Source organism: Neomonachus schauinslandi, chromosome 9 (genome assembly GCF_002201575.2).
Source record: "Neomonachus schauinslandi chromosome 9, ASM220157v2, whole genome shotgun sequence".
Classification (NCBI taxonomy): Eukaryota; Metazoa; Chordata; class Mammalia; order Carnivora; family Phocidae; genus Neomonachus; species Neomonachus schauinslandi.
Window position 1 is genome coordinate 89,428,693 of NC_058411.1, and position 12,970 is coordinate 89,441,662.

Sequence of the window (12,970 nt, forward strand, 5' to 3'; positions counted from 1 at the left end):
TTTTTTTCTTTGTTTTCATTTCATTGACTATTGGGGATCCGGAAGAAAAACAGTGAGCAATCAATGGACTGTTTTTTGCTTTAATGGTGAGAACTGAAACCAACATTGTTCCCCCTGTGTTAAGTGATACTGGGAAGAAACATATTATCCCAGGTGGGTCTTTTGGAAGCAGACTAAGAAACGGAGATCAGTGTGCAGAAGATTTATTAGGGCGTGCTCTTGGGATTAACATTTCTGGGTTGCAAGGGAAAGAAGTAAAATTGAGGAGAGAGAGCTTGAACTGTGATAATAGTCCCACTGGAAGTCTAAGCTGACCAAAGGGAGTTCTAAAGCTGGGATGACCCTTCAGAATTGTTCTGAGTTGGGATAGAAGGGGCCCCAACCTCAGCGACTTTATATATCACATTAGTCAGTAGATGCGGGGTGCCTTTGAAAGGGGGCATGGTACAATTATCTATTGCTGCATAACAAACAATCCCAAACTTAGTGGCATAAAACAACAACTTCCATTTGTTATTATTATCTCAATAGTTTTGAGTGTTGACTGGGCTCAGCTCCATGGCTTTTAGTTAGGGTCTCTCATGTCATTGCGGTCAGGTAGTAGATGGAGCTGGAACTGTCTCAAAGGCTTCCTCACATGTCTGGTGTTTGATGATGGCTGTGGCTCAACCTCAGCTCTGGCTGCTAGCTGGAGCATGGCCTTTCCATGTGGTCTGACTTCTTCCTCACAGAGCAGATGTTTCTGAGAGCATTCCAAGAGTAATTGCAGAAGCTGTAAAGCCATTTATGACCTAGCTTCAGAAGTCACACTGCATTGGTTGAGGAAGATATAAATGTCTGCCCAAATTCAAGGGGAGTGGACATAGGTGCTACCTCTTGATGGGACAAATGGCAAGGTCATATTGTAACAAGAACATGTAGGAAGGAAGATACTGTTGTGGCCACTTTAAAAAAATATAATCTGCCATAGGACATGACATTGAGCGAGGCCACTATCATTAAATGAGGCAATCCTTTTAAGGTGTTAGCAACTGAGGGCTTTCTGCCATAGTAACCCCCCCAGCAGTCAAAAAATAAGTCCCTTATTCTGGAAGCAAATCTGGGCATTCAGAGCATCCACCATATATATTTTCCTGTCCCAGAACTTTTTTTCTTTTCCAGCTTTATTGAGATGTAGTTAACATGTAACATTGTGTAAGTTTAAAGTGTACGTATATGTTGATTTGATGTACTGATATGTTGGGAAATAGTTACCATAGTACCATTAGTTAACAACTCCATCACCTCACATAATTACCATTTCTTTTTTGTGGTAAGGATGTTTAAGATTTATTCTCTTGGCAACTTTCAAGTATATAATACCATATGTTAACTATAATCACCACACCATACATTAGATCTCCAGAACTTGTAACTGGAAGTTTGTACCCTTTGACCAGCATCTCCCTATTCCGCCTATCCCCCAGCCCCTGGCAACCACTATTCTATTTTTTGTTTCTATGAGTTTGGGTTTTTTAGGTTTCATATATAAGTAATATTATACATTACTTGTCTTTCTCTGATTTCTTTCACTTAGCATGATGTCCTCAAGGTCCATCCATGTTGTTGCAAATGGTAAGATATCCTTCTTTCTTATGGCTGAATAATCCATTGTTATATACCCATCTTCTTCATCCATTCATCCATTGACAGACACCTAGATTGTTTCCCCATCTTGGCTATTGTGAATAAGGCTCCAATGAACATGGGATTGCAGGTATCTCTTTGAGATCTTGTTTTCACCTCTTTAGGTTATATACCTAAAGTTGCTGGGTCAAATGGTAGCTCTATATTTAACTTTTTAAAAAAGTTTTTATTTAACTTCCAGGTAGTTAACAGACAGTGTAATATTATTTGCAGGTGTACAATACAGTGATTCAACACTTCATACAACACCCAGTGCACATCACAAGTGCACTCCTTAATCCCCATCACCTTTTTCACCCCCCCCCCCCCCCCCCCCCCCCTCTGGTAATCATCAGTTTATTCTCACTAATTGAGTCTATTTCTTGGTTTGCCCCCCTCTCTCTCTTTTTCCCTTTGATCATTTGTTTTGTTTCTTAAATTCCACATATGAGTGAAATTGTATGGTATTTGTCTATATTTAACTTTTTAAGGAACTTCCATACTGATATTCATAGTGGTTACATCAATTTATATTCCACCAACGATGCATGAGGGTTCCCTTTTCTCTACATCTTAGCCAACACTTATTGTCATATTTTAAAATTTTGGTAATAGCCATTCTAACAGGTGTGAGGTGATATCTCACTGTGGTTTTGATTTATATTTCCCTGATGATTAGTGATGCTGAGCACCTTTTCATGTACCTGTTGGCCATCTGTATGTCTTCTTTGGAAAACTATCTATTCAGTTCCTATGCACATTTTTAATTGGATTTTTTTTTTTTACTATTGAGTTGTATGAGTTTCTTTTATATTTTTGATATTAACCCCTTACTATATATATGATTTGCAAATATTTTCTCCCATTCTGTAGGTTGCCTTTTCATTTTGTTGATGGTTTCTTTTCCTGTGCAGAAGCTTTTCAGTTTAATATAGTCTCACCTATGAATTTTTGCTTTTTAGCTTGTGCTTTTGGTGTCATATCCAAAAGATTGCTACCAAGACCAAAATCAAGGAGCATCTTCCCTATATTTTCTTCCAGAAGTTTTACAAGTTCAAGTCTTAAGTTTAAGTCTTTAATCCATCTTGAGTTAATTTTTGTGAGTGGTGTAAGATAAGGGTCCAATTTCATTCTTCTGCATATGATTTTCCACTTTTCCCAACACCATTTACTGAAGTGAATGTCCTTTCCCCCACTGACTATATTCTTGGCTCCCTTGTCAAATATTAGTTGACCATATATGTGAGTGTTTATTTCTGGGCTCTCTATTCTATTCCATTGACCTCTGTGTCTATTTTTATGCCATAAAAACACAGTATATAAAACAATATACATTCAACGTGTTGTATATTTTCATATGCTTTCATGTTACTAATTATCATTCTTTTATTTCAGCTTGAAGAACTCCTTTTAGCATTTCTTGTAAGGCAAGACTAGTAGTGATGAACTCCCTGAGCTTTGTCTGGGAAAGTCTCTGTCTCTCATTTCTAAAGGACAACTTTGGTGAATAATCTTGGCTGGCTTTTTCTTTCTTTCAGTACCTTGGATATATCATCCCACTGTCTCCTGGCCTATAAAATTTCTGCTGAGAAATCCACTGACAACCTTATGGAGGTTCCCTTGTAAGTTATGAGATTACTTTCTCTTGTTGATTTTAAGAGTCTCTCAGTTTTGGGGGGCACCTGGGTGGCTCAGTTGTTAAGCGTCTGCCTTCGGCTCAGGTCATGGTCCCAGGGTCCTGGGATCGAGCCCCACATCAGGCTCCCTGCTCAGCGGGAAGCCTGCTTCTCCCTCTCCCACTCCCCCGGCTTGTGTTCCCTCTCTGGCTATGTCTCTCTCTGTCAAATAAATAAATAAAATATTAAAAAAAAAGATTCTCTCAGTTTTTGATTTTTGACAGTTTAAAATGACATGTCTTGGAGAAGATCTCTTTAAGCTGAATTTGTTTGGTGACCCATGAGCTTCATGAACTTGGATATCCAAATCTCTCCCCAGATTTGAGAAGTTCTCAGCCATTTTTTCTTTCATTAAACTCCCTTCTTTCTTCTCTCGCTCTTCTTCTGGAACTCCGTTAATTCTCAGATTATTTCTTTTGATGGTATCATACAGAACAAGCAGGCTTTCTTCACTGTTCTTCCTTCTTTGTTCTTTGTTCTCCTCTGACTGGATAATTTTAAAATTCCTGTCCTCTACCTCACAGATTCTTTCTTTGCCTGATGCATTCTGTTATCGATGGTCTGTACTGCATTCTTCATTTCATTCATTATATTCTTCAGCTCCAGAATTTCTATTCAGTTTTTTTTATTTCTATCTCTTTGTTAAACTTGCATTTACTCATGTATTATTTTCTTGATTTCATTGAATTATCTTTGTGTTTTCTTGTAGCTCATTGAGTTTCTTTAAAACAGCATTTTGAATTCTTTATCAGGTAAATCAAGGTCTCCATGTCTTTGGGATTGGTTACTGAAGGATTATTGTGAGCTAGTGATGTCATGTTTCCTTGATCCTTCATTTTCCTTGAAATTTTGTGTTGCTGTCTTCACATTTGAATTAGCAGTCACCTCCTCTAGGCTTTGCTAACTTCCTTCAGGAAAGAAATACCTTCCATCAGCCCTGCTAGGGATTCTGAGGCTTTCGCAGACCGTCTATGGATATACCTGTTCCATGTTTCTTGCTCCCCCTTGTGGCAGAATTCTTAAGCTTGTATGTCTTCTCTTGATCCTGTAGCATACCAGAGCAAGGGCTGACAGTCTTCTTTTTGTTTTCCCAAAGGTGGATTAAAGCTCAAGTTTGTGGTCTCTCCCTGAACCAAGATTTGGGCTGGCACAGGTTTTTGTGTGTGCTCACCAGCCATCTGCCAAAGCTTGCTCTCACCATTGCCATTTGGAGCATGAACAGGGAGCTGTCCACAGGGTGTGAGCGTGTGTGGGTAAGGCACAAAAGCACTGGGGGTGGGGGTGGTGTACCCATGAGACGGTTGGGAAAATTTGTGGGTGAGGTGTCCCTAGTGGTTTGTGTGCAGGCTTCTTGATGGAGTCTATGACATAGTTAGTAGGATCTGCATCCCTTTAATGCCCTCTGAGAGTCCTATCTGTCACTCTTCCAGTCTCTTCTTGCTCCCCAAGTCAAACAGCTCATGATTCAGTGATAAATGATAAGTGGGGTAAGAGAGAAATGGGCCTTTCTGGCAGCAACCCACAAAGTTAGGAAAGCTGAGTGCTCACTCACACACTCTCACTTTCTCCCATGTAAGAAATCACAGCCAAGAGGATCTCTCTTGGCCTTAAGCTGTGCCACTTTGGGGGACTCAAGCTGTTCTTGCCCTCTCCAGTGTGTCCACATTCATATGTGTGTGTGTGTGTGTGTGTTTTCCTGTAATACTGGAACTTCTCTACTGGAAACCTGAACTTCTACAAAGGCCCTCCTATCCATAGGTGATTGTCTGTGATATGTTTTCCAGGGGTCCCCAGACTGTAGCCATGAGGGGCCAGAGTTGTTTCACAGGCCACTATGGGGCCCAAAGCCAGAACTGAGGTCTGTATGCCTGTTACCTGATGCACAGTTGGGTGAGACGCCCCTCAGTTTCCTTGGTGAATGGTGCTGCTCCCACAGTTCCCCACAAAGGTACTTTTGTCTGCAGATGGATGTCTAATTGCTGTTGTTAAGAGGAGGTAGAAATACGATTGACTAATGTCTTATTAAGCTGTCCCTGTGTTAAAAAGTTTGGGGACTATGCATACATTTTTATCGTCCCTATATTTAATAATGCTGACAATAAGAATAAAAATACCTTAGCTACTTGCTCCAGGAAATGCTTTCTCCTGAAAGAAAAGACTTTGAACCAGTTACAGTAGCTTGATCATCAAAACTCCCTTCAAGACCCTTGCTTCACTGGGCCCACCAATCCAATTAAACACTGCCCAGTCCCAGATAATTCCCTGCCTTGCATAGCCTGACTCAAAATCATCCAACTTAGGCCCTAAATCCCTATAAATATCATCCCTGAATTTACCCATTATGAGACACTACTAAAGTTCTTTTAAATTGATATTCTTACTTAGCTTTACTTGGTCAACTGGTTATTCTGGTGGCCTTTTAGGGAAGCTGACAACTAAGTGTATACTCTGAAGAACCTTGTTCTACAGTGAGGTGACAAAATGAGAATGTTGTCATTTCAGAAAAAGCTGAGCTATTTATTAGTTTATCCACTGACAGCATGGAAAATCAAATTCCTCCAACGGAATCATAAATTTCAGGATTCAAAAAGACTTGAAATTTATCTAGTCCAATCCATCTGCTTGATACAGATGGAGAAGAAGCTCAAATCTGGGCTCAAATTACAGTAAATTTTAGAGACTCCTTCAGTGCAACCAAGGGTTTTGGGATTCCTCTCTACTCCCTTATCTCCCCACTTCGTTCTCTTCCTTTCCCTAGCCTTGGCATACCTTGTCCCTGTTCTTCCTCTTTGCAGATGACTAGAGAAAGTATCAGTCCTCCATCATGTTTTGGTGGAGGGTATCTGTGTTGCTACAGGGTTTCAGGGCTGGGTGTTTTCAACATATTTTTTAAAAACCTCCCATTCCAGGAAGCTAACATGTGGTCTCTATTATTTGAAAGGTCTCATTAAAATATAATATTGTCATATCCACACCCCTAGTTTTGAAGCTGAAGGGAAATGAGGGTTAAATTTTTGGGGTATAATCTCATAGATAATGGAAAAAACTTTCTAGCAGTGTAGGCCTTCCTATACATTTCACCCTGATAATTCTAGAAGGACTGAGGGAAAAAAGTATTTTATCTTATCTTTACTAGAAAAATAACTAGGTGGGAAGGTTCTGGATTAGAGGTTTTTTCGAACATCTGTCTTTTAGCTAATCTTTCCTTCATAAAAATGTGATTACCAGATCCTTAGTGTATGTTAATTACTTGAAATGTCAGTGACTTGAAATGAAAAATATATTTGATAGTAATTTTAGTAACAACTGACAAGTTGTTATTCACATATTAGTGAGGAAAAAATCTATGTATGCACATGTGACAAAGATTATTGGAAATATTTTTATAAATAAAAGTGAAAAGAAGTTGCACATGGCTCTGAAGAGTTTCCCACCGGACTCTTACTGTGTGAAGATCAAGTGTTATACAGAGCTGATGACCTTTCATGAGTCTCAGGATTTCTTCCTTTTCTTTTTTCCCCCCCCTGTTGACTACTTGCTTCTCCCACATCACAGGTAATTAACAACAGGTGATTTCTTGTATAGCTTTTATTTTTATGTTGGTTTAAGTATTGCTATATCCCATATTATTTTCAACTGTAGAGTTTAACAATCCACCCCTGGACAGTTTTTACATGTTAGTAAGTCTGTATATGCATATGTGATGGTTGGAGCATGTCTTTGTAGTAACACAATGCACTCTTTATGATACTGCACTGAGTTCAGATTTTTTTTCTAAACTGCAACAAAATGTGAACCTTCTAAATTCATGTTAGAAATACAGATGCAGTCCACAGACCTTTCTTTTTAACAGGACCCACACATAGACACAGCCTATGGACATTCCTTTTTAATGGAATGAGACACAAACTACACCAACTACACCGACTACACCACACAAACTACAAACTACACCAACACTGTGTTCCTGAGTTTTCTTTATCTTGTAAAAAAATAATTTGTGTTTCACATGGAAAAAAATATCAGACTTCCAGGTATTTTTTTTTGTTAGTCTACTCTCAACACATTAAAGGATGAGATGATTTATAAAAACACAGATGATGTGAGAAGGGAAAAGTAAGAGCTCCAAATACATTTTGCACATGATTCTACACAGTTTAAAGACACATTACATATTCAGCTCTGAGGTCCTCAAAATAAAAATTTTTGCCATTTTACTCAACTCTAATACTAAGTGATCAATTTTAAGAAAATATTCAAAGACCGTGCATAAAAAATATTCAAATTTTCTACTCATAATTGTTTAATATACATTAGCAAAAAAGTTTATTATTTTCCTTATGGACATTCATTAAAAATCCTGTCAGAATCATGAGCACCCCTGTGAAGTACAATTACATTTGTTCCCCTCCTCCTCCTTTCCACAAACATCTCCAGTCTCTCAGTATTTATATATGAATTCTAAAACATTGACAATAAAGCAATCTTCCCTCTTATGACTTCGGCAAGTGACTCCAAATCAAAAGAAATATTACCTATAACGTTAAATTTATTTTTAAATGTATCTGTTCCACAAGACTCTGATTTAAAAACTGCATAGTGATCAAATATGTTATTGCTCTGTATTTGGGCTTAAGAAAGTGTATCAGAAACATCTCTCAGTAAATAAAGGATTTTAAAATAGAATGTGCATGGTCATGCAATCTTACATGTCTGGAGAAAAACTTCTAAGGTAATTTAATGCAGAACCAACTGTAGAAATTTCAAATAACTATTCTCAAATATGAGGAACATTATCATGGCATCCTTTCTTTTTTGTCCTCTGTTGACTTCTCTGCCTCTTACCACCCTTGCCCCAAACCATAATTGTGATTATCCTTAGAAGACCAGAATAGACTTTTATTTTCTTCAGGAGCTACACAGTTCTCCTGGGTAAACAGGAGGATGCGAGTGTACTGGCTGTGAAACCAGACTACCAAGGATAGATTCCAAGTGCCATCACTTAGCAAGTTACCTTTCCTGTGCCTCAGTTTACTTATCTTAAAATAGAGATATAGATATATGTATATATACATATATATTTTTCTATCCAGAGTTGTGTCCACTTCCATTTGGAGACCATGGTATTAGATCCCTTTGGGGTTCATCCGAGGCCCCAGTGAGGGCTGGGCCAGCATGGGTTATGCAGAAGGGGTAGGGGAATAGAAGTGTACAGAACTCTGGGCCCCTCACCCCTGCTGCAATGAAAGAGCTCCAATTTCATTTATATTACATTTTACATATTAACCTTTCTAACAAATTTTCTTTGGAACAAAGAATTACACAGCTAAAACATGTTTGAAACTTTCCTCTGGAGAAACCTAGAAGCCCATGATCCACAGTCTGACAAATGCTTAAAACTGAACTCTGAACAGTTAACAGTCTTTTACTAAAGAGCTATATATGCCAGTTCCTGGGCTTTATGTTTTTTAAAACTTTTCTTGCATGCAAAATCACAGCCTTAGACCTAAAAGAGAAAATACTTTAGCCAAACATGCTATGAAAGTTTTGAATATAATTAAATGCTAAGTAAAAAACATTGGTTAAAAAATGCACTAAACTTTTTTCTTGACTGTGACATTTAGTAAAAAGTTTTGAACATTTTAGAAAAAGATAACGTTAAAGCAAAGCTTAAAAAGGATATGGTTCTTGTGATATTTCAGTAAGTTTAATCTTGGTTTGTCTAGGGGCTTTGGAAATACCAGCCAACTCATGCATCTTAAGGTAATATAAAATCAGTGGACTCTGACCTCCAAAATTGAAGAGCACACGGTTAAATTCTGGACCAGTGCTAATATAATGGGACTGTAAAGGAAAGAAAAAAATCAAGTCAATTATTACTTTTATGTGTTTTTAAAGAACTGTAAATAAATATAACTTCATTGTAACTATAAATAAAGTTACTATTTGGTATACTAAAATAAATAAAAAGAAACTCCGTAAAGCATCTTTTTTAAAAAAGATTATTATTTATTTTAGAGAAAGAGTGAGTGAGCACAGGCGGGAGGGGCAGAGAGAGAGAGGGAGAGGGAATCCCAAGCAGGCTCCCTGTTGAGTGGGGATCCCCATGCGGGGCTCCATCTCAGGACCCTGTGATCCTGACCTGAGCCGAAATCAAGAGTCAGACGCTTAACTGACTATGCCACCCAGGCACTCCAAGCATCTTCTTAAATAAAGAAATTTACTATAGTGTGAATCTGTGAGTTCACGCAGTAAGACCCTTCTAGCCTTCTTATTTATCAGCTTGATAAAGGTTAATAGAGATTATTCTGTCTGAAGAACAGAAATAAAAAAGAAAGAAGAAAATGAACAGAACTCCAGAAAAAGGGACAGGAAAAAATGTGAAGAAAAACATGACCAAAACCTCGAAACATTTGTGGAAAACATATCCAAGAAGCTTAACTCCAAGTAGGAAAAATACTCACCTAGACACATCATACTCAAAGTGTTGAAAGACCAAAACAAAAAGAAAAATCTCAAAAGCAGCAAGAGAAAAACAACATATAAGGGAACCCCAATAAGATTAAAAGCTGAATTTTTATCAGAACAAAGGAAGCCAGAAGGCAGGTGGATAATGTAACCAAAGTGCTGATGGAAAAAACTGATGACCGTGAATTCTCTGTCAGGGAACGTGACCATAAATATAATTGCTTATTACTGGCTTCTTGTGGGATACAAGGTCAGTATAGCAACTACATATATTATGTCTTTCCTCCATTTTTGCAATGCATAGATGAGAGATTTATTATTTCCACTTCCTGTGAGGAAGCAAGATTTTATTCTCATTTGCTTTTACTAATACATAAAAGTTCTCTTGTGTTTCTTTTGCTTATGGTCACTTTTTCATTGCTTTCCTTCAGAGATGCTCCATAATTATTTTGAACAGTAGGACTATCATAATCAAAAGCAATTCTTTGATGGTGAAAACTCAATGTCAAAATCAGACATATTTCCTATTACATAAATAATTTACTCCATCTCAATCTCCCATGAAAATTCACATTAGGTTATATCTAGCCTGATCTTTTAAAAAAATTTTTTATTTAAATTCAATTTGATTAACATATACTGTATTATTAGTTTCAGAGGTAGAATTTAGTTATTCATCAGTTGCATACAACACTCAGTGCTCATTATATCACGTGCCCTCCTAATGCCCATCACCTAGTTATCCCATCACCCCACCCACTTACCGTCCAGCAACCCTCAGTTTATTTCCTATAGTTAAGAGTCTTATGATTTGCCTTCCTCTCTGTTTTCCTCTTATTTTATTTTTCCTTCTCTTTCCCTATGTTCATATGTTTTGTTTCTTAAATTCCACATATGACATCAGATGATAATTGTCTTTCTCTGACTGACTTATTTCACTTAGCATAATACACTCTAGCTCCACCCACGTTGTTGCAAATGGCAAGATTTCATTCTTTTTGATGGCTGAGTAATCTTTAAATTGCATGCAAAATCAGACCACGCTTTGTCTAGATTAAAAAGAAATACTGCTTGTCTAGAAAGATGTTTTATGACCCTTTTCCTGGCTTCTGCCTTGGATATTGTAAGATAGAGCCTAGATCTTACTGAAATTCTAGAAATAGACATTTCTGTTATTTTTCTGCAGTTATCCATTTTTAAAATAGGAAAACCACAGTTAATACCTGCTTCTTCCTTGCTAATGGCCCCTGATTTTTTAAGGGTAGTTCAACCTGACAAAAGCAGAACTAGGTATTAAATGCATATCCAGTGTTTTGTGGAGCCTTAGCCATTTTCTTAGATACTTTAAAGTGGAAGGTTTGAAGTTGCCCAAAGAACTCTTGCTAGAGATACTCCAAATAGCCAAAACAATTAGCAGAAGCTCCATTACTTCCATCTATCCCACAAAAGACAATGGCAGAAAATTATCAGAAAACTTTAAGGTTCCATCAAACAAGACTTTTTTTTTTTTTTTTTAAGATTTTATTTATTTGACAGAGAAAGACACAGCGAGAGAGGGAACACAAACGGGGAGTGGGAGAGGGAGAAGCAGACTCCCTGCCGAGCAGGGAGCCCGATGCGGGACTCGATCCCGGGACTCCAGGATCATGACCTGAGCTGAAGGCAGTCGCTTAACCAACTGAGCCACCCAGGCGCCCAAACAAGACTTTTATAGTCAAGAGTCAACCTAGTACTAAATTGGAGAACCAAGCAATCTATAAACTTTGGAAGTGTTACAAGAGAAGAGCTAGAAAGTCCAAGGGATGATTTTGGTGTTTAATTTTTTTGGTTAATTTATTAAAGGATAATTGCTGATGATGACTAGAAAGCTAAACTTTCATTTTTGAGGTTTGCCTGTGCACCTTGCCAATGTTCATAATGGCATTGAGAAGCCACAGGCCCCCATTCAACATCTGGACAACACTTATGCTTAGAAAATTCTTTATGATGAATGGAAAACTGTCTCCCTATAGCTTTCACTTATGGCTAAACAAAAACTTTTTGGTTTGTACTGGTAAAAAAAATTTTGAGCCACACAGAAAAAGCCTAATCCTGCTTTCCTACAGTAGCTCTCTACATACTTGAAAACAGTTATTATGGCCACCAGAGTCTTTTTTTTTTTTTTTTTTTTTCTAGTGGAAATACCTTTAAATATTTTGGTGATTGCTGAAAAAAATATGGTTTCAAAGCCCTTCATCATCCTGATTATTTTCTATTCAGACCACTTCTGTTTGTCTACACCCTTTCAAAATGTGGAGCTCCAAAATGAACATAATACACAATTGTTTAATCAGCATAGAGTAGATCTCACACGTCTGTTTAAATAGCTCAAGAATGCAGTAGATTTGGGGGTCAACAACATTCTCTGTTGATACATACAGAGCTTACTTTAAAAGACAATTTCTAAATCTTTTCAGATGCCTCTATCCCTTGGCTTTGTTATCCTATACTTACGCAGCTATAATTTTGGACCTTTATGCTTTTTCCATAATAAAACTTTATCTCTAAGATACTTGATGCCCAATACTTGACTGTTGTAAACTTTTGGTCATCCAATGTGTTTGTAGTTTTTCCAAGGTTTATGGCATCTACATATCTAATAAAAACAGCAACCATATTTTCATCCAAGTTGTTGATAAAATAATCTACATAGGACAGGGCCAATGATGCAGTGATGTGGTGCATTACCAAAGGTGTATCTGCAATTTGCTTTCTATCTTTTAACAGCGTCATCTGAAAAATGTTGTTCAATCAGTTATAAATCCACCTGTCCATATTTCTTCAATTTGTAAACAAGGTACAAAGAGCCATTTTTAGTGATTGCTGAAGATCACATATACAATTTCTCTTACATTTCCTGATTTCTAAATCCAGCAATATTGTACGTGTCCCCCACCCCCAATGGTGTGATAGCATCATTGATCCCAAATTGACTCCTAGAGATCACCAATTTCTATTTTAAGGACTTACAAACTATTCTTGGCAGCACTGTAAGCTATATATATATATATATATATATTATATATATATATTTTATATATATATATAAGCTATATATATATAATATATATATTTTATATATATATAAGCTATATATATATATATTATATATATATTTTATA

At 37.2% G+C, this 12,970-nt stretch overlaps 1 protein-coding gene across 1 annotated transcript in view; it reads right to left on the reverse strand.

Moving 5' to 3' along the window:
• The window catches only part of FAM227B (family with sequence similarity 227 member B), a 207,468-nt gene that overhangs the window by 20,881 nt on the left and 173,617 nt on the right, over positions 1 to 12,970 (reverse strand). Inside the window, 1 exon segment of the mRNA XM_044917859.1 lies at positions 9,023 to 9,185. Coding sequence (XP_044773794.1) covers positions 9,023 to 9,185 — 163 coding nt within the window.